This window comes from Tachypleus tridentatus, chromosome 7 (assembly GCF_004210375.1).
Source record: "Tachypleus tridentatus isolate NWPU-2018 chromosome 7, ASM421037v1, whole genome shotgun sequence".
NCBI classification, from domain to species: Eukaryota; Metazoa; Arthropoda; class Merostomata; order Xiphosura; family Limulidae; genus Tachypleus; species Tachypleus tridentatus.
Genome location: NC_134831.1, coordinates 88,879,183 through 88,901,062, shown reverse-complemented (window position 1 = coordinate 88,901,062; position 21,880 = coordinate 88,879,183). Strand labels below are relative to the sequence as shown.

At 35.1% G+C, this 21,880-nt stretch overlaps 2 protein-coding genes across 3 annotated transcripts; one reads left to right on the top strand and one right to left on the bottom strand.

Moving 5' to 3' along the window:
* Positions 1-7,256: 7,256 nt before the first annotated feature.
* Positions 7,257-10,497, bottom strand: LOC143256151 (inositol-3-phosphate synthase 1-A-like). The gene is made up of 5 exons (XM_076512958.1): positions 10,365-10,497; positions 10,113-10,237; positions 9,234-9,929; positions 8,682-9,005; positions 7,257-8,239 (listed from the first exon to the last, which is right to left on the bottom strand). Exons 2-5 carry the CDS (start codon positions 10,221-10,223, stop codon positions 7,742-7,744), a joined length of 1,629 nt encoding a protein of 542 aa, XP_076369073.1. The 5' UTR covers positions 10,224-10,237; positions 10,365-10,497; the 3' UTR covers positions 7,257-7,741.
* Positions 10,498-15,509: 5,012 nt separating this feature from the next.
* On the top strand, positions 15,510-18,750 carry LOC143256150 (inositol-3-phosphate synthase 1-A-like). Of its 2 annotated transcripts, none has more exons than XM_076512956.1 (5): positions 15,510-15,634; positions 15,762-15,886; positions 16,067-16,762; positions 16,991-17,314; positions 17,757-18,750. In XM_076512956.1, exons 2-5 carry the CDS (start codon positions 15,776-15,778, stop codon positions 18,252-18,254), a joined length of 1,629 nt encoding a protein of 542 aa, XP_076369071.1. In that variant the 5' UTR covers positions 15,510-15,634; positions 15,762-15,775; the 3' UTR covers positions 18,255-18,750. The 2 variants fall into 2 exon arrangements, with proteins under 2 accessions (XP_076369071.1, XP_076369072.1); XM_076512957.1 differs by having other exon boundaries at positions 15,523-15,625.
* The last annotated feature ends 3,130 nt before the right edge of the window (positions 18,751-21,880 follow it).

Sequence of the window (21,880 nt, the reverse complement as noted above, 5' to 3'; positions counted from 1 at the left end):
TTTTGGGCTACTCTTTTACCAAAGAACAGTGGTATTGGCCGTCATATTATAACGCCCCCATTTCTGAAAGGTCAAGTATGTTTGGTGTTACGAGAACTCGAACCTGCGACCCTCTGATTATGAGTCAAGCGCCCTAACCACCTGACTATGCCGGGCTGTCGGTTTTTCGGAATAACTCTTAAATACTTGTGCTTTATAAAATATCATGTAATAAAATACCATATAATCAGAACCAAGTGATTAGAAGTTAATTTTGATCACTAAAGACGTTGTTGTTAACCATCAAGTTACACACACTGGGCTAACTGTGCTGTGTTCTCCAGAGGTATCGAAATCCGACTTTGAATGGATTTTTAGTGATACCGTTGTGTCACTGTAGGCCAGGTGGTAAAGGCTTTGTTTGTTTATTTGTTTTGGAATTTCGCACAAAGCTACTCGAGGGCTATCTGTACTAGCCGTCCCTAATTTAGCAGTGTAAGACTAGAGGGAGGGCAGCTAGTCATCACCACACACCGCCAACTCTTGGGCTACTCTTTTACCAACGAATAGTGGGATTGACCGTCACATTATACACCCCCACGGCTGGGAGGGCGAGCATGTTTAGCGCGACGCGGGCGCGAACCCGCGACCCTCGGATTACGAGTCGCACGCCTTACGCGCTTGGCCATGCCAGGCCGTGGTTAAGGCACCCAATTCGTAATCTGAGGATCGCAGGTTCAAAAATAGAACACAGGGGAACCCCAAGCAGTGATTTCTGGAATTCACTGTAGTGTTGATCTTATCTGTTATTTATAATAATAATTCAGTTTTGGATTGTCCTACAAATGTGTGTCCATCATATTATACAGTTGGGCGTGCGCGCACATTTCAACTGATGTACATATACTTTATTAGATATTTAGTAAAACAACACATTAAAAACTTATTCAAGTTTTTAAACATGTATATATGTGTGTGTTTTCTTACAGCAAAGCCACAATGGGCTATCTGCTGAGCTCACCGAGGGGAATCAAACCCCTCATTTTAGTGTTGTAAATCCAGAGACATACCGCTGTTCTAGCGGGGGACTAAAACATGTATAACATTAGGCCGTAGAATAAGACTATAAGTTTATTTATTGATATTATGAAGTACGATAAAGTTTAACCCTAACTAAGCTAAAGCAGAAACGTACGAAAATTTCAGAGTTAATTTATTTCCATCTAATGTTGAAAGGCCCGGCATGGCCAGGTGGTCAAGGCACTCGACTCGTAATCTGAGGGTCGAAGGTTCCCATCCCCGTCAACCAAACATGCTCGTCTTCTCAGCCGTGGGGGCGTTATAATGTTACAGTCAATTCCACTATTCGTTGGTAAAAGAGTAGCCCAAGAGTTGGTGGTGGGTTGTGGTGACTAGATGCCTTCCCTCTAGTTTTACACTGCTAAATTAGGGACGGCTAACGTAGATAGCCCTCGTGTAGCTCTGCGCAAAGTTCAAAACAAACCAATCTAATGTTGGCCGTAATTAATAAATTATCAAGCAATGTTAGGCCTAAAAGCTCTATAGGAAATTACCCGTAGTGGTTGTTAGGCCTAAAATGGACTTACAGATTTCGGTGTCTATGCTTAGAATTCCTTTGTTTTGTTCACAAATCATGTATTTAAAGAACAACTGCAATAGAGAAATTGATTTGACCACAAATGTTTTGCGGTTGTTTTCTAGTTTTTAAATATGTTTTTATTACTCACATAATATTAGAGATCCTACAACCGGTAAAATCATAAACAAACAGATGGTGGAAAAACTGCTATTCGTATCCTTCACGGAAACGTCAATGGCGCCGCCTACAAGCAACACGTTTTTTTTGTTGTTTTTTTTATTCCATCTCACTAATAATGATTTTACCTGATGTAAAACATGCAAAAAAAATTTGGTAAAGCTGTACTACTTTTCAAAATCATCGGAATACACGAAATTCATAAAACTTGATATATTTCAAACAACTGAACACCTTGTTCTTAACGTAGTGTTTCTTTCTCTTGAAACATTTGTTTATTATTCTTAAAACATTTAACGAGATTTACTTCATATGATTTGTTTTTTGGATTAAGCCTAAGTTGCCATTCCTAAGTAACTTTCCGCCAAAAATCCTAACTTCTGTTACTGTACCATAAGTTCCAATAAATACAGAATATTAACATACTATTCGGAAAATATTTTAAAGACTTTGTGAATCTCTTAATCAAAATTCCTTTTTTTAACTTGTGTACATCATTTGCAATAAATGCATCATGCAATGGTTTATTTTTGTTTAAGTATTCGTTTATACATAATACACTAATTACGTCAGTAGAGACTTCATTGGAGATAAAAGGATATTAGTGCTTGAAGTAACCTGTTTTTGTTAAAACAGTATTTCATAAGTCTCGTTTACCATCGTTACCAAAAGTAAGTTCCCTGAACCTTTTATGTTATTATAAGTTCTATTTATTGGCTGCGATTTAATTTAGAAGATAAAAAAATTATTCGAAAACTGGGAATTAAATACTTTTCTCTTGCTTATAATTTGAAAATGATGGTGATAAAATTCAAAAGTATGTAATATTAAAAATCACTTGTTAGATAGCTGGTTCTAAAATCACAAATGTATTTTTTTTTGTATTTTAATACTACATGTAAGAAATCAGTTTGAAGTATTATAGTAATCCTTCTGCCAGAGTGAAGATAGTCCACTATGTAGCTTTTCGCTAAAAAAACCAACTACTCTACTAAACCAAGAAAACTTTGTCTTTTTAGCGCTAAGTAACAGTATGCACGTATGGGAAATTTGTTAATACATCGAATATGTATGGAACTAACTACACTTTCTATGGTAAATATTAGTAGAATAAATATGCATAACCATATTTCGACTAAGTATTTTCGTGGGGTGAAAAATACCTGTTAGTTGAAAATACGTCGTTTGTCGTTTTCTGTTGACTGATATTCCTTATCCAAGCAAGAAATGTACCCGGATATTAGATACTCCCTATCCAAGCAAATAACATACTCGGATGTTACATATCTATTATCCAACAAGAAAATAGCTGGATGTTAGAAACTTGTTATCCAAGCAACAAACGTACCCGGAAGTTTCTACACACATTTGTTAATGGAGTAGTTGACAAAGAGATCCAGATATACAATGTGATTGGAAGTATAATGTGAGCACATATGGAGTGACTTTGTATAGTTTGATACTCGCCTTGTTATTCTTGATTCGTTTTGTTCAAAGCAACTGTTAGCCGAAAGGTGAAAACAATTGTTAATTCTCAATATGTTTATTGAAAAGTTAACCTGTTGAGTGATTAGTTTAAAACTTAAATATTATATCTAGAAATATCAAATTAGGAGCAGAGTTTGTAGTCCTGGTTCTGATAATAACTGATAAAGTACAACCAAAAATATAGAAGTTTATAGAAGCAAACAATTTATCAGTATCGTGGCAGATTTCACTACAGAAACTCAAGAGCAGTGTATGTTATTGAGTAACTGATTTAACTCAAATCTAAGAGTTTAAAAATAGAAACAATCAACATATCCATTTTGTAGCTATGTGTATAGCAAGTGAGTAAGTTATAAAGACATGTTAAACACTCATACTAGATGTTTATCTTCTGAGCCTATACGTTTCACGAAAGTAAAAATAAACATAGCACTGTTTATGTGACATAGAATAACCTCAGATACAGTACACTAATTGTAAACTGTCGAAACACATTTCGTGTAATAACAAGTGCATTTAGTAATTACTATTTAATTTAATGGTGAGCAACCAGTAACAACTTCTTCATTTAACGATAAGTAACCAGTAATTACTAGTTAACTTAGAGGTAAATAATTAGTAATTGCTTCTTAATGTATCTCAAGACGACTGGTGTGGCTATTAGAACTTTTATTAAAATAAAGTATAGAACAACGTTTCGGCCTTCTTAGGTCATCTTCAGGTTAAGAAAGAGAGTTTGCTGATGACCGTTGCCGGGCACATGTCTTAGGGACGAGAGTGTAAACGGGTACGGGATTGTAGGGGGCGTTGCATTATATGTTAGGTTATTAATTATTATAGGTCTAAAGGTGTTCCTACATACTGGATTAATTTTGATTTGAGTTGTTGTATTAGTAGGGGTTCTGTGATTTTGCATTTGTTTCTGTTTGTTTCTCTACTCAGTATCTGAGTGTTTTCTATCATTTTGTGTTTATTTCATTTGTAGTATTCATAAACGTGTGAAGGCGTTTTTTGAATATGGTTTCCATTTCTCTGCTTGTTTCTTCAATATAGAAGTTGTGGCAGTTATCACATTGTATTTTATAAATAACGTTGGTGTAATCTGTAACCAGTATTAACTACTAGTTAATTTAATGGTATGTAATCAGTAACTACTGGTTAATGTAATGGTATGTAATCAGTAACTGCTGGTTAATTTAATGGTATGTAATCAGTAACTACTGGTTAATTTAATGGTATGTAATCAGTAACTCCTGGTTAATTTAATGGTATGTAACAAGTAACTACTGGTTAATTTAATGGTATGTAATCAGTAACTACTGGTTAATTTAATGGTATGTAATTAGTAACTACTTTATTTAATCATTATGAACGAAATTCATACTATGGCAGGCCTGCTCACCATTTCAACTCTTTGCATATATTAAAGACTTGGATTTCTTGACCCAACATGTCTGCATCAATTTGGATTTCCGTTCGGATCGGCTTCGAGATTGCTTAGATCTTATGAAGTTTTAGTTATCAAATCATCCACATTTAATAAATATATCTTATAAAGGTTAACTTGAAAATATCAAGTACAATTTTTTGTAGCAACGGCTACTTAAAATTTATTTTTGTGAAATGAATTTCTAAACCTCAGTAAAATGCTGTAAGCCCATAATCCCTTGTAAAGTGTACTCGTGCTGAGCTCATGAATCGTGTACTCGATGAAAATCGGCTGCTGCTGTACTTATGCTGAAACGGAACAATGCTTTTTCAAGTTCGATTACATATTTTAAGCCTAAACGTATAAGTTGTTCTTCTGGTTAGTATAGCATGTAGGTGTGAGTAGCCATTTAGCCTACTACTAGTAATTTTGATCTCATAATGTTAGCGTCGCGCAATAAAGTTAGATAATTTTATTTTTCAAACCAGTGAAAATCGAATTAATTCTCTAATTTATTGTGGACTGAACTATCCAATAGGCATAGGCTTAAATGAATGATTTTGAACACTTTCTTGGCTGCGAAATAAAATTTGGTTCGGGGTTTAAGCGTAGTCTCAACAGTTTGTCTCATAAAATGGAATAGATAGCTAGCACTCTGGTATTTAGACATCACACTAAAAACTTATAATTTACTTTTATGTAAAAAGGCCTAAATAATAAAGCCCAAAAGGAGGCCTGGAATTTTTAATCACAAATACCTAGTTGCAATCGAACACATAATTTTTATGTACCTACCTAAGCCTAACAGCTCTTGTGAAAGGAGGTGGTGACAGTAGTATGTAAACTTTCGTCCTTCTGACTAGCGTGTTTAGTTTTCAGTTATTCTTTCTAAATATTCTTTGATTTTCAATAACTTCCACACGTATCCATTCATAACCTTGTTCGTCCCATAGTAAATACTTTATCAAAACCTTCTGGTTAGCTCAACTATTGATGTTACTGAACATCGACTGCTATTGTAATGTCCATCAATCACTAAAACAACGTTTTTGCTTTTGTCACAAAAACCATCTCATTTTCTGAAACAGTAATCAATAAATCATTCAACTTGTACGACTGTCCTGTTGATTTTAAACAAAATTGAAAAATATGTTCAATTGGGTTTACGACTCTCCACTTGATCATCTTAAAATGCTTGATAAAATTTTTCTACAAAATATAACAGTTCCAAATTGACATTTTCATGTGCGACACCGAAACAATATCACAAAGGAAACGTTTTCTTTGACGTTTTCTATAAAATAAATAAATAAAGTGAAAAATGGACAACTTAAGAAGGACCTCTTCCCTTATTGACTTATGAAAGTTTTCGTGGAATAGTTCTGATTGGGTAATAGATAATATACGTCCAGTATTAATTGTTATTGCTATATACATTCTAACACCAATTGTAAAATATTTTAAATACCTATAGTAATAATGATAATTACTTTAATTTATAACAATAAACTAATAACAATTTCTAAATAATTTTATTCAGTGTACCGGGATGGAACACTTGACTACAAGTAAGTATGATTGTCTCGACTTTCCTGTGTTATACTTGAATCAATTTCCAGGAGAAAGGTAAAAGATAGGAAGTAAAAACTTTTCAAGTATGGTATATAGCTTTATTTAATGTCGGGTGTATAGTTCTGTTTAATGTAGGGTTTAGTTCTGTCTAATGTAGGGTATACAGTTTTGTTTAATGCAGGGTGTATAGTTTTGTTTAATGTAACGTATATATAGTTCTGTTTAATGTAGGGTATATATATATGTTATGTTTAATGTATCACATAGTTCTGTTTAATGTATGGTATATAGTTCTGTTTCATATATTATAATTTGATTTAGTATTTTATTTTATAGTCCTCTATATTTCTACTCAATATTTTCTGTTTATTTCAATTCAGTTTTAGAGTTCTATTTAATATCTTTTTGTAAGGGTAAGGTTGGGAATTTAATTAGTAGAAATATTACAGTGTTTCTTTTCTACTTAAATGGTAAACTGCCTTCCCACAGATAGCAAAAGACAATGAAAGGAAGTAGAAGTTTCGCACCCTTATTTGTTTTTTTAAAAGATTTCCCTGAACAATTTGGATGTTATTATCACAAACATCATCCATTATGACAATAAGTTGATAACCTGGACTAATAATGGTGATGAGATATATAATTCCTTGTCGTTTTAATCGCCTACCCTCCCCCAGTGACTCAGCTGAATGTCTGCGGACTTACAACGCTAAAAACCGGGTTTCGATACCCGTAGTGGGCAGAGCACAGATAGCCCATTGTATAACTTTGTGCTTAATTATTTCAAAATAACAACACCTCTTTAATCGCCTATTAACATGTAACCAATACAATATGAACTTGTATATATATTGTATTTATAAATATATATACAAGTGACAAGTTGTTTTGCTCGTTTCTTCGTTTAGAAGTTATGTTAAAATGTCGTAGACTATTTTATTTCCAGTTATAATAAGATAACTTTATTTCTAGTTTATAAACATCCCTAGAGAAAACTGAAGTTTACACAAGCATTGTTAAAGTAGTTTTTATTGATTGATTAATATATTTGTACATTTTGTCATGTCTGTCCATTTTATACATCGTACCATAAATATTTACTTTTTTGGCAGATCCACACAATAAATAATCATTTGATTATATGATTTTACTAAAGCGAAATATTTACAAGTTGCATACTACATGATTGTAATGCTAGTAGTCTCAAACAATTATCTGTCACTTGTGTTCAATAATTCCTAACAATTATTAATTGTCACAATAAAGTCTGTCGCGTACGCCGAACAACTTTAATAATGACCACCAATATAAAACCTTTGAACCGTGTTGAATCCCTCATATTAGTTAATTATAACAGCGCGATTTCTGACGCACATTTATCTAATGTTAATAATGTTTAATTACAACAATGAATTAACGGATTTAATTTTAGAATAATGTTTAATTACAACAATAAATTAACCGATTTATCTTTAAGATAAGAAGAATTTTCACGGCTAAGATCCGTTAACAATATTTTTAACATAAAACTCGTGAATGTTGGTCACACCGTTCACGTGTGACTTCGATGTTACGTCATCTTCCTGGTCTTTCCAATTAACCGGGTTACTCAGCTTGTTTTCTAAACCCATGTGATTCTGTGGAGCTAAACCTAGACAAGCACGTAAGATATTTTCAATACATGACCGCTGTCTGAACAGGGAGTTCACCACAGGGGCATCACGTGGCACCAACGGGGCCTTACAAAGGTAACTTAGTATGGACAGGACACTATTGAAAGACTGGAACTTTCGAGAGTCACCTACACGGAAGGTTATCCTCTGACATAGCTCTGTCAGAATGACCAGGTCAAGAATAATCGGACTAGCCAGCAAGGAGTCTTCACAAGTGTTATGGACAACAATAGTGTTGTGACCTCCCATCATGATCTCTGACGTGTACTCGTCCATGGCCCGTTTACTGTCACCGACATAAGGAACATATTTAATGACAACCTGTAAAACGTCAGACCACAATCTGTTTAGAAGTTTTTCTACTCAGCAGAACCTCTTCCTTGTTCATTACTTAGGAGTTTAGTTACATCAACAATAATATAATTTTATATTTACTGTTAGCTACTGCTGTAAATAAATGTTATTTACTCTACTAAAACAGTAAGGTAATCATAAAGTGTTTTGTACCAATGATATTGAAATACTAACAAATTTCTGAACTTCTGTAATACTGACTGAAAACGAAATACTTTTACTGTTCCTTAATCCTCTAGTTAAAACTGTCGAACAACGTAAAATATTATTACGATAAACCGACAAGGATAAAGACAACATAAACTGGATTTAGTGAGAATATTATCTGTTTTAGAAACACGGTGTTATCTGTATATTGTTATATTACATGAAGAAAACAGACTTAGTTAGATACAGAATCTAGACTTACACAGTGGTCCGGCTTTTCTTCAGGTTTGTAGAGGATCCTGTTGGATTCCACCATGTCATCTACCACATTACTCTTAGATATCTCCTTGGATCGGAACTGTTTAGGAGCAGACAGGTTCTTGCCGTCGTTATTTCCGAGATGGTTATAGCTGACGATGGACACTGGTTTGATCCCTGCACTCACCAAGAAGTCCACCAAAACAGACTTGAACTTAGTTTGACCTGATTTAAAGTCATCTCCTCCGATAAAAACCTCGTGTTGTTCAGCCAGTTCAATACAGCCGGGAACGAATGTATTCTGGGGTGACCCGTTTATGTAGGGGCACTAAAGAAGTCAGAAAACGAAATGGTTTTAGGATGTTTAACTTTTAATAATAAACGTAATTTGAAATACCCACAGAGATATAATGTTTACCCGCATTAGATTAATTTTAAATAATTTATTCAACATGAACCAACCAGATATGATTGCAGGTAACAATAAAATGACATTACCAACCCAACAAGAATAAGTTCATTTCACTTCAAATATCATACTATCTAAAAAACTCACCCCTTCTAAAATACTGGCAACGGCAAAGAGAGTGGAAGGTGAGATCTCACTATTGTTGTTCTTAATGGATTTCAGGAGATTATCAGCATTGTCATTCAGTCCAGGTTTAACGTCACAGAACCTCTCGGTGTTTGCGGTCCACAGGACAATAACTTTGTCTACCCCTGTTTTCATCTTGAAGTCCCGAATGTCTTTCCTGATTTTCTCCATTTGTTCATTCTTCGTTCCAAGGATGATATTGTCGGCCCTGGACTCCTGGTTGGATGCGATAAAGTCTTTGTCGTAGATGGATGGTCGAGGGTTAAGTTTCTCCATGTAAGGCCTGAGTTGGCTCTGCAGGTCAAAGTCCAGCACACGAGCTCGTTCCATAGCTTCGGCCAGGTTTAAAGATGAGATATCCCAGCCGTCAAACACAATGTCATCAGGATGGACCATTGGTAGGACATCTTTCATCGGGATGTAAACGTCCCCCTCCAGAGATGACCCAAGGCAGACGGTAGATGCTTGGGTCAATGACCCGAAGTAGTTGGGTTTCTTTAGGCCGTCCTTTGTCATCCAACTAATACCCAACCTGTTGGCTATAGTGGTGGCTGTGACAGTGGTTCCGTTGTTACCTCCCCACCCAACCAACATCACCCCTAACTTAGGAACTCGTCTTTTGGTACGGAACGTGAACTTGGTGCTGCGAGGACGAACCTGTCATAAAGAAAATGTTTTATTAGCAATTGTTGTTTTAAAAGAACAAAATTATAACTAAACAATATTTTAACAAAGTATCTTTGATAATAGTTGTTTTAAAAGAATAAAATTGTGACTTAACAATTTTTGTCACAATTTTTAAAAAAAAAAAAAAAATTGTTTTAACATGTTATTCCTTACCTTATATACTCCATTTTCTATTTTGACGTCAGTAGTTTGGTATGTGTAGTCTGCCTCTATTACGTCATTAGTGTAACGAACGTTTGGGCTCTGAACGTGAACTTGCGCCATCTCTTATTTAATACCTAAATAAAAAACAACGACAACTTTTCAGACACCTTACCAAAGTGACAACATTGTTAAATCTGTTAATTAGAATAGGTAATAAAGTGAGATTAGAAATAATTAAAAATTTATAAGTAAAATATATACCTTTCTAACTTTTAAAGATAGCGGTGGTTGAAGTTGAAACCCAGTATCACAATATATATATATATATAGAAACAGTTCTGCGTATTTCTATTTGCCTCGTGTCACGAAACCCAGGTTATCGCTTGAAGGTGTGTGGACACACATATATATATGTATACTAGAGCAGCTCGCCAGAGAACTTGGATTATTCTAGAACGGTGACTTTCCATCACAGCACAGACTATCCGCTGTTGGCTCTTCCGTGCACATGCTAGTTTTTGATTGGTTACTTTTCTGGTCGCTACCATGGTAGTGTGTACAGTATCTACTTGAATGACGTACGTAATGATCCAATTATTCTTCGAGAGAAGAAGAAAAACTAGTTTGGGTTTGAAAGAAATTATAATGTTTGAATTTTTATCGTACAAAAAATAACTACAAACAGAACAAAGGAAGAACTGTGTGTAAAATATAGAAAAAAAAATCATAAATACACAGATATGACTGTTACACCTAATTCATTTTATATAATCTCTTTTGTATATTCAAGTATACTGAATTATTGGAACATCAGATGACTTGTTCCTCGTCCATAACAGATAAGTCATTTATAATATACTCAATTCACATAATATTCCGTGTTGTAGATGGCTTGTATCTATCTGTACAAGTTGTTAGATCACTTGAAGTCAGAGAACTTGAACATATCAATTTCTAACAACAGTATCCCCAAATACTGTTTCTCTGACATACGTTTTCACTCTTACTACCATTTGAAGAGAAAAGAGAATTAATTATAAATTATTAAAATTCACTTTTCGTTTGCTCAGTGATTCTGCAGTTCTTAACCGAGCACGCGCAAGTTCAAGACGTTTGTCTTGCCATTAAACGTAACAATCACGAGCTAGACACGTGAACTGCTCTAGGCCAGATTGATAACTGCATGTGAAACGTTTCAATAGGCATAAAAATAATATATGTCTTTAGGCTTAGGAGTTAGAGAAATTGATACTCACACGGATATTCAAATAACGTTAAGCGGAAGCAGGTACTGAGAGACTTAGAAGTGATATTAATGTTTCATTAAACATCTGTGATGTTTTTGAACGGTATTTAAAGTAATTTGTTTGTCAAATAATTGTTATGAGTTCTGATGGTTATATTGTTATGATAACATTATTTCAAAATGCGTTTATATTACATTCACGGGCCTGGCATGGCCAAGCGCGTAAGGCGTGCGACTCGTAATCCGAGGGTCGCGGGTTCGCGCCCGCGTTGCGCTAAACATGCTCGCCCTCCCAGCCGTGGGGGTGTATAATGTGATGGTCAATCCCAGTATTCGTTGGTAAAAGAGTAGCCCAAGAGTTGGCGGTGGGTGGTGATGACTAGCTGCCTTCCTTCTAGTCTTACACTGCTAAATTAGGGACGGCTAGCACAGATAGCCCTCGAGTAGCTTTGTGCGAAATTCCAAAACAAACAAACAATTACATTCATGTTAATTTACAAATTTAACATTTTAAAGGTATGAACAACTAATTTTATTTACAAAGTTGTTTAGGTTTTGAGACATGGTTACTCTATAGTCCCAAATTATTCGATTAAGTATTTGTTTTAACTATTTCACAAAATAAATAAATAAAATATTTTTTCTCTTGCAAACACTATATATTAATTTTGTCACAAATATAATTAAAGGGATACGAAGATAAAACTGTTTTAAATTACAGTTTTGATTGGCTGATACTTCTGTCATACGTTTAATACTTGATGTGGAATAAAAGTGGGCGTTCCTTGTGAAGAGAAATGTTTTGAAAGGGAACTCAAGTGTATTCTGACACACGTTGTTTGACATGAGTGTATTTTTTATATACTTGTATTCAAATTGTACATAAATCAGCCCTAATATACGCACCGAATTTGACGAGTGATAATAAGCGTAAAGACCCATATATGAGACAAAAACACCAGTCGGTTATATGGTACTGTTGGATATTTAACAATGTTACAGAATTACTACGCACACTCTTAACACATATTTTAGTTTGTGGTGTTTGAATTTTTGTAGACCCTTATTCCATAATTTGACTCTATGAGCGTCTGTTTGTTTTTTTTATTAATTTCAGCCACATGGTCAACTGGAGGCTCTTTTTATTAATTTCAATCTATGTATTATCGAACACTTTGTAGAGGCGCAGGTTTGCCCTTTTGTAGAGCTCTGGATCCTAATCTTTCTTATAACACAAAATATTCTTTCTGTGGATGGGTTATAAGAGTAGCAATCAATCCTTCAGTTTATCAGTCGCCATAACAAACATGCCGCATGATTAAGGTAAAACGTAAACAGCACTGATTAGCCTCTTATATTATCAATGTTTATTAACCTTTGACCTTTGTAATTCAACTACTCTTGAACTTGCATTTCAATATCTCATAAATATATTGTAGATTCCTCAATATATCTTAATGTTTCTTATATAAACATTTTTTCTGTTAAAATCTAATTAACTATTGTGGACTTAGGATTACTACAGTATGGCCCGTAAGTCCCTACCCATCCATATGTTGTGTCAAAACAACGTTATAATACTAATGACGAGTTGAAGGCAGCTGTTACCGCATCAATTGGAATAATAACCCCTGCTATGTTGAGGAAAATGTCTCACACAACATGGCGTCGCATAATATTATACAAAGAGAATGAGGGACAGCACACAGATACACTGGATACATAAGATATATGGATGAGTAGGGACTTACGGGCTACCCTGTATAATTGATTACTTTTACTGAGTCAGAAATAATGTAAAAACTCAAAATACTCACATATAATCCGAAGTAACATATTTACTATATTTTTTGTACAAAAATAGTATACTCTCCAAACAATACGTATATGTCCATCTTTTCTTTGTGTCATTTCCTTTGAACCGATAGTACTGAAAATGAAATAAAAATACATTTTTTTTTACGTATTTCAATTAAATACTGTTTGAAAACTAACCCTGATCTTAACCCTAGTTTTAATTTTGTCGGTTTTCCTTGGGATCGTTCTGAAAATAAATTCACGAAATCTATCACGAATAACAGTTCAAATATAATTCGTAGTAATTATCTGTGACCTTTAAAACAGTTGGGTGATTGTTTGATCTTCCCCTTCTAAATATAATTCATAGTAATTACCTGTGACCTTTAAAACAGATGGGTGATTGTTTGATTTTCTCCTTCTAAATATAATTCATAGTAATTACCTGTGACCTTTAAAACAGTTGGGTGATTGTTTGATTTTCCCCTTCTAAATATAATTCATAGTAATTACCTGTGACCTTTAAAACAGTTGGGTGATTGTTTGATTTTCCCCTTCTAAATATAATTCATAGTAATTACCTGTGACCTTTAAAACAGTTGGGCGATTGTTTGATTTTCCCCTTCTAAATATAATTCATAGTAATTACCTGTGACCTTTAAAATAGTTGGGTGATTGTTTGATTTTCCCCTTCTCCACTGGTTACGCCCTTGAGTTTAATAAGACTATGTGCAGTAGACAAAATGTTCGATTTTTATATTTTAGAATAATAGAAACGTCAATTAATCGTATTGTCTGGAACCAAAGAGTGATCGTGTCTCGTGTTTTATAATAAAGCACTATTTATTTTACAAAAAAATTAGCTCTATATGTACTTATAAAGTGTTCATGATTTAAGTGAATGCATCTGTAATGTAAGGACCGGCATGGCCAGGTGGGTTAAGGCGTTTGGCTCGTAATCTGAGGGTCGCGGGTTCGAATCCCTGTCGCAGCAAACATGCTCGCCCTTCCAGCCGTGGGTATGTTATAATGTTACGATCAATCCCACTATTCGTTGGTGAAGGAGTAGCCAAAGAGTTGGCTGTGGGTGATGATGACTAGCTGCCTTCCCTCTAGTCTAACACTGGTAAATTAGGGACGGCTAGCGCAGATAACCCTAGTGTAGCTTTGCGCGAAATTCCAAAAAAAAAAAAAAAAAACAAACAAACTGTAATATAAATATATTTTCACATAAAATAATAAGTGGAACTTATTATGATTTTACAAATAAAAGAATCACTTTAAATACCACTTAAAATCAAAAGAGATTATTTAATAAAACATTCATATGACTTGAAATAAACAAAAAAGTCCATTTCAGACTCCATTTAAGAGTAAATATATATTAACATATCAGGTTTCTACAATGTCTAAGCCTAAACACATATAATATTTATCTTTACCAAAACATAGCACACGAAAGGATCCGAGCACAAATTCACGTGCTAAGCACGAGATATTATGTTTTAGGATAAGACAAAAGTACGAAACCTAAAGCATGCTCTGTTTAAACGTTATATATATCCATCACGCCAGCAAACGAGCAGTTTATTTATTCCTACTTTATCGTAGTGCTTTCTTATTACCGAAAAGTTAAAGCGTGTTTAAAGAAGCAGGATGGTTACTAAAAGAATACGGAATACTTCAGTCAGTGTTTTAGATTACAGTACTTATATTTCAAAGTTATTTGAAGACGCGTGTTCGAGGACGGTACACGTGAATTACCTACATATTTACGAAACGTCCATCAAGATACAGTCACATAAAACCTCCAATAATACTTATGAGTATAATTACAAATATGGGTCTGTATAAACACCTACTGGTGCTAAGTTAATATACCATAGACGGTTTTATTCGTCAGAACGTTATAATATATCAAATGAAGCAGGCAGTGATTGATATATGTTAAGTGATAACATAAAATCTATTAGACGTACCTATCATATCGATACATTTCGACCTTTTATATGTACCTAAATCTATACATATACCTATTTTGTGGTTGAATTTTTCTTTTTAGATTCAAACAAATAATTTTGAGTATTTTTATTTGGATAAAACTTCAAATATTATGATTTCAAAATAACATTTATTTTAAATCTATTCTCGAGCAATCTCATAGTCTGCCTACGTGACTCTATTGAATTCCATAAATGTTCCCATGGTAACGACCAGAAAAGTAACCAATCAAAAACTAGCATGTGCACGGAAGAGCCAACAGCAGATAGTTTGTGCTGTGATGGAAAGTCACCGTTCTAGAATAATCCAAGTTCTCTGGCGAGCTGCTCTAGTATACATATATATATGTGTGTCCACACACTTTCAAGCGATAATCTGGGTTTCGTGACCCGAGTCAAATAAAAATACGCAGAACAGTTTCTATATACATATATATTGTGATACTGGGTTTCAACTTCAACCACCGTTATCTTTGAAAGTTAGAAAAGTATATATTTTACTTACAAATTTTTAATTCTTTATGATTTCATTTTATTACCTATTCTAATTAACAGATTTAACAATGTTGTCACTTTGGTAAGGTGTCTCAAAAGTTGTCGTTGTTTTTTATTTAGGTATTAAATAAGAGATGGCGCAAGTTCACGTTCAGAGCCCAAACGTTCGTTACACTAATGACGTAATAGAGGCAGACTACACATACCAAACTACTGACGTCAAAATAGAAAATGGAGTATATAAGGTAAGGAATAACATGTTAAAACAATTTTTTTTTTTTTTAAAATTGTGACAAAAATTGTTAAGTCACAATTTTATTCTTTTAAAACAACTATTATCAAAGATACTTTGTTAAAATATTGTTGAGTTATAATTTTGTTCTATTAAAACAACAATTGCTAATAAAACATTTTCTTTATGACAGGTTCGTCCTCGCAGCACCAAGTTCACGTTCCGTACCAAAAGACGAGTTCCTAAGTTAGGGGTGATGTTGGTTGGGTGGGGAGGTAACAACGGAACCACTGTCACAGCCACCACTATAGCCAACAGGTTGGGTATTAGTTGGATGACAAAGGACGGCCTAAAGAAACCCAACTACTTCGGGTCATTGACCCAAGCATCTACCGTCTGCCTTGGGTCATCTCTGGAGGGGGACGTTTATATCCCAATGAAGGATGTCCTACCAATGGTCCATCCTGATGACATTGTGTTTGACGGCTGGGATATCTCATCTTTAAACCTGGCCGAAGCTATGGAACGAGCTCGTGTGCTGGACTTTGACCTGCAGAGCCAACTCAGGCCTTACATGGAGAAACTTATCCCTCGACCATCCATCTACGACAAAGACTTTATCGCATCCAACCAGGAGTCCAGGGCCGACAATATCATCCTTGGAACGAAGAATGAACAAATGGAGAAAATCAGGAAAGACATTCGGGACTTCAAGATGAAAACAGGGGTAGACAAAGTTATTGTTCTGTGGACCGCAAACACCGAGAGGTTCTGTGACGTTAAACCTGGACTGAATGACAATGCTGATAATCTCCTGAAATCCATTAAGAACAACAATCGTGAGATCTCACCTTCCACTCTCTTTGCCGTTGCCAGTATTTTAGAAGGGGTGAGTTTTTTAGATAGTATGAAAATTGAAGTGAAATGAACTTATTCTTGTTGGGTTGGTAATGTCATTTTATTGTTGTCTGCAATCGTATCTGGTTGGTTCATGTTGAATAAATTATTTAAAATTAATCTAATGCGGGTAAACATTATATCTCTGTGGGTATTTCAAATTACGTTTATTATTAAAAGTTAAACATCCTAAAACCATTTCGTTTTCTGACTTCTTTAGTGCTCCTACATAAACGGGGCACCCCAGAACACATTCGTTCCCGGCTGTATTGAACTGGCTGAACAACACGAGGTTTTTATCGGAGGAGATGACTTTAAATCAGGTCAAACAAAGTTCAAGTCTGTTTTGGTGGACTTCTTGGTGAGTGCAGGGATCAAACCAGTGTCCATCGTCAGCTATAACCATCTCGGAAATAACGACGGCAAGAACCTGTCTGCTCCTAAACAGTTCCGATCCAAGGAGATATCTAAGAGTAATGTGGTAGATGACATGGTGGAATCCAACAGGATCCTCTACAAACCTGAAGAAAAGCCGGACCACTGTGTAAGTCTAGATTCTGTATCTAACTAAGTCTGTTTTCTTCATGTAATATAACAATATACAGATAACACCGTGTTTCTAAAACAGATAATATTCTCACTAAATCCAGTTTATGTTGTCTTTATCCTTGTCGGTTTATCGTAATAATATTTTACGTTGTTCGACAGTTTTAACTAGAGGATTAAGGAACAGTAAAAGTATTTCGTTTTCAGTCAGTATTACAGAAGTTCAGAAATTTGTTAGTATTTCAATATCATTGGTACAAAACACTTTATGATTACCTTACTGTTTTAGTAGAGTAAATAACATTTATTTACAGCAGTAGCTAACAGTAAATATAAAATTATATTATTGTTGATGTAACTAAACTCCTCAGTAATGAACAAGGAAGAGGTTCTGCTGAGTAGTAAAACTTCTAAACAGGTTGTGGTCTGACGTTTTACAGGTTGTCATTAAATATGTTCCTTATGTCGGTGACAGTAAACGGGCCATGGACGAGTACACGTCAGAGATCATGATGGGAGGTCACAACACTATTGTTGTCCATAACACTTGTGAAGACTCCTTGCTGGCTAGTCCGATTATTCTTGACCTGGTCATTCTGACAGAGCTATGTCAGAGGATAACCTTCCGTGTAGGTGACTCTCGAAAGTTCCAGTCTTTCAATAGTGTCCTGTCCATACTAAGTTACCTTTGTAAGGCCCCGTTGGTGCCACGTGATGCCCCTGTGGTGAACTCCCTGTTCAGACAGCGGTCATGTATTGAAAATATCTTACGTGCTTGTCTAGGTTTAGCTCCACAGAATCACATGGGTTTAGAAAACAAGCTGAGTAACCCGGTTAATTGGAAAGACCAGGAAGATGACGTAACATCGAAGTCACACGTGAACGGTGTGACCAACATTCACGAGTTTTATGTTAAAAATATTGTTAACGGATCTTAGCCGTGAAAAATCTTCTTATCTTAAAGACTAAAAACAAATTTGTTAATTCATTGTTGTAATTAAACATTATTAAGATTAGGTAAATGTGCGTCAGAAATCGTGCTGTTATAATTAACTAATATGAGGGATTCAACATGGTTCAAATATTTTATATTGGTAGTCATTATTAAAGTTGTTCGGCGTACGCGACAGACTTTATTGTGACAATTAATAATTGTTAGGAATTATTGAACACAAGTGACAGATACTTGTTTGAGACTACTAGCATTACAAACATGTAGTATGCAACTTGTAAATATTTCGCTTTAGTAAAGTTATGTTTATTAATGGCATAAATGTATAGAGAAGCGATGGTTGTACTATATTTTCAAATAACTTATTATATGACAAAACTGAAATCGATTAGAATATTTCAATGTTTCAACCAAAATAGCATGTAAATAAATATTTTACTTTCTGAATAAAAATATTTTTTTCAGTTTTGCTAGATTTGAAATCTTGTTTGTCTCTCAAATATTTTGTTAACTTTAGTATTTCAAAACGTTTTAAAATTATCTTTTTATAATTTGAAATAGTGAACAATTTTAAACCAAACGCTTGCGAAAAAAGAAATATTAGGAACTGCTTCAGTTTTAGGACCGTCAGCTGCAGTTAATGTAATTAATATTGTAGGTTTTAAAATAATTAAATATTTATAATTAGCGTTAGAAAGGTGTATGAAAATGAAAATTAGCACTGAACGCATATTAGGGTTAATTATTTTACCCTGTAAGTGTGACGCGTCTCTCAAACAGTGTGTTCGTATTTCAGTGTTAGACTTTCACATCAAATGACAAAATTGCTCCACTATATATAATTTTTTTCGGCAAATGTAAAATATCTGCAGTTTTGTTTCGATCGACTAGTCGCAAATTAAGAACAGTTTGCAGGGAAATGATTTTTATATTCATAAAGTTAGTGTGTAATTGAAGGTGAACTTTATGAAAATTGATTTTGACCACTAGGTGGGGGTACGAGAGATTTACGTTTTTCAAAGGTGCATGTTAATATTTTCATTTCAAGAAAAAAAAAAACAGGTGCGAGAAATATTTTTACACCAACAGAGGGTTCTTGTGCGGTAAATAAAAAGCATTGTTGTGATAGGTTGTTTTGACTTTTGTACAAAGCTACACGAGCGATATGCACGTTAGTATTATATAATGGTCCGTCACGGATAAAAGAAAAGGCAGGTAGTGAAAACTACTGTGATAGTAAAGCTGACAGTTGTAACGTTCCCATGAATGAATGTATCCCTAACAACTAGGCCTTGCGAAATGACCAACACTGTTTAATCTTGAGTTGTGTAAATATAAAGATTTTCATTAATAAAAGTATTTAAAACTGACAACTTACACGCATGCTCCAAAATTTAACAATTTAAAACTAAAATATTTGTAATTTTATGTTTCACCTTGACGTATAAAATATGAATAAATATTTTATTTCATTAAGGTGATAGATTTTAAGTTCAGGGATGTGCAGGAATTTGTTCTGATGGGGAAGCAAAAGTATAAAAAGTGAATTGCGAAATTTAAAATATACATATGTACGGGACAGCCAATAAAAATAAAATTAATTATTTTATCCATAAATGATATTTAGTATTAAGTACTTCTAATTAAAGATAAAAACAAGATATTTTCGGCTGCTTACTTTATTTATGTGTTAATTCCATCCTACTCTCTTTTTGATAGGCCTGGCATGGCATAGCGCGTTAAGGCGTGCACTTCGTAATCTGAGGGTTGCGGGTTCGCATCCCCGTCGCGCCAAAACATGCTCGCCCTCCCAGCCGTGGGAGCGTTATAATGTGACGGTCAATCCCACTATTCGTTGGTAAAAGAGTAGCCAAAGAGTTGGCGGTGGGTAGTGATGACTAGCTGCCTTCCCTCTGGTCTTACACTGCTAAATTAGGGACGGCTAGCACAGATAGCTCTCGAGTAGCCTTGTGCGAATTTCAAAAACAAACAAACTTTTTGATTAAATAAATATTTTACGTCTTCATAGAAACTGTCAGTATTTCCTCAAGAACCATTTTCTTGATCACTATTAACACTAAATTTACCAAGTATTTCTTCTCGTTGTACATTTCTGGTCTATCTCTGAATTCTTTTTAAATGAGACAACGATCAACTGAGACACTGGTGGCTGGAAGAGTGAAGGTGAAGTTTTGTTTGTTTGGTAAAGAGTAGCTAAAGAGTTGGCGGTGGGTAGTGATGACTAGCTGCCTTCCCTCTAGTCTTACACTGCTAAATTAGGGACGGCAGCTAGTCATCACTACCCACCGCCAACTCTTTGGCTACTCTTTTACCAACGAATAGTGGGATTGACCGTCACATTATAACGCCCCGACAGCTGAAAGGGGCGAGCATGTTTGGTGCAAGTTAGATAGATGCAGGCCTGCAGTAACTTACAAAGTTATATGACTTCACCTTGGGGCCCGGCCTGGCCAGGTGGTTAAAGCACTTGACTCGTAATCTTAGGGTCACGGGTTTGAAACCCCGTCACACCAAACATGCTCGCTCTTTCAGCCGTGGGTATGTTATAATGTGACGATCAGTCCCACTATTCGTTGGTAAAAGAGTAGCCCAAGAGTTGGCGGTGAATGGTGATGACTAGCTGCCTTTCCTCTGGTCTTATAGACCTCGTGTAACTTTGCGCGAAATTTAGAAACAAACAAAGGAGCATCTAACTTAGTATTTCGCAAACAATAAAGTAATTTCTTCACTGATTTTTCAAGCGGGCCTGGCATGGCCTAGCGCGTTAAGGCGTGCGCTTCGTAATCTGAAGTTTGCGGCTTCGCGCCAAACATGCTCGCCCTCCCAGCCGTGGGGTCGTTATAATGTGCGGTCAATCCCACTATTCGTTGGTAACAGAGTAGCCCAAGTGTTGGCGGTGGGTGGTGATGACTAGCTGCCTTCCCTCTAGTCTTACACTGTAAAATTAGGGACGGCTAACACAGATAGCCCTCGAGTAGCTTTGTGCGAAATTCAAAAACAAACAAAACAAATATTCAAGCGATGAATATCGAAGTTTTCTCCATAATGTTAATTCAGGAAATATGTTTTGTTCTCTTCCTGTTTTCTGGTGTCAAGGAATCCTATGTTTCTCAAGATTTGAAACCTAATTTAAATTTGTCCACAAATCGCATCCAAACTTTTCATAAAATAACTTTCTATAAGTTATTTTAATGTTGTTGTTTTTTCCGGGAGATTGACTTATTCGCTTAATAGGGAGATATAATCTATCGATAGTTGGCAAAATTCATCGAAATCGTCTGTTCTTTTTTGTGTTTTTTTGTAGAATAGTCAAAGTTTCATTTACTTTATTCATACAGTAGGATATGTCAAATATTATATTCTGTAGAACATCAGATATAACACTTGTATATGAAAAAATACTGGCAAGTATATTCAACAAGAAATTGAAGTAAAAACTCTCACATTTGATGAAACTGCTTGAACACAGGTAAAGTTTCAGTTTACCAGAGGCCCGGCATGGCCTAGCGCGTTAAGGCGTGCGCTTCGTAATCTGAGGGTCGCGGGTTCGCCAAACATGCTCGCCCTCCCAGCCGTGGGGGCGTTATAATG

Excerpts from the sequence above, each read along its gene's own strand:
- LOC143256150 (XM_076512956.1), top strand. The coding sequence starts at position 15,776 with ATGGCGCAAGTTCACGTTCAGAGCCCAAACGTTCGTTACACTAATGAC. Across the intron at positions 15,887-16,066 it reads TAGAAAATGGAGTATATAAG|GTTCGTCCTCGCAGCACCAA; the intron begins GTAAGGAATAAC and ends TCTTTATGACAG. Across the intron at positions 17,315-17,756 it reads AAGAAAAGCCGGACCACTGT|GTTGTCATTAAATATGTTCC; the intron begins GTAAGTCTAGAT and ends GACGTTTTACAG.
- LOC143256151 (XM_076512958.1), bottom strand. The coding sequence starts at position 10,223 with ATGGCGCAAGTTCACGTTCAGAGCCCAAACGTTCGTTACACTAATGAC. Across the intron at positions 9,930-10,112 it reads TAGAAAATGGAGTATATAAG|GTTCGTCCTCGCAGCACCAA; the intron begins GTAAGGAATAAC and ends TCTTTATGACAG. Across the intron at positions 8,240-8,681 it reads AAGAAAAGCCGGACCACTGT|GTTGTCATTAAATATGTTCC; the intron begins GTAAGTCTAGAT and ends GACGTTTTACAG.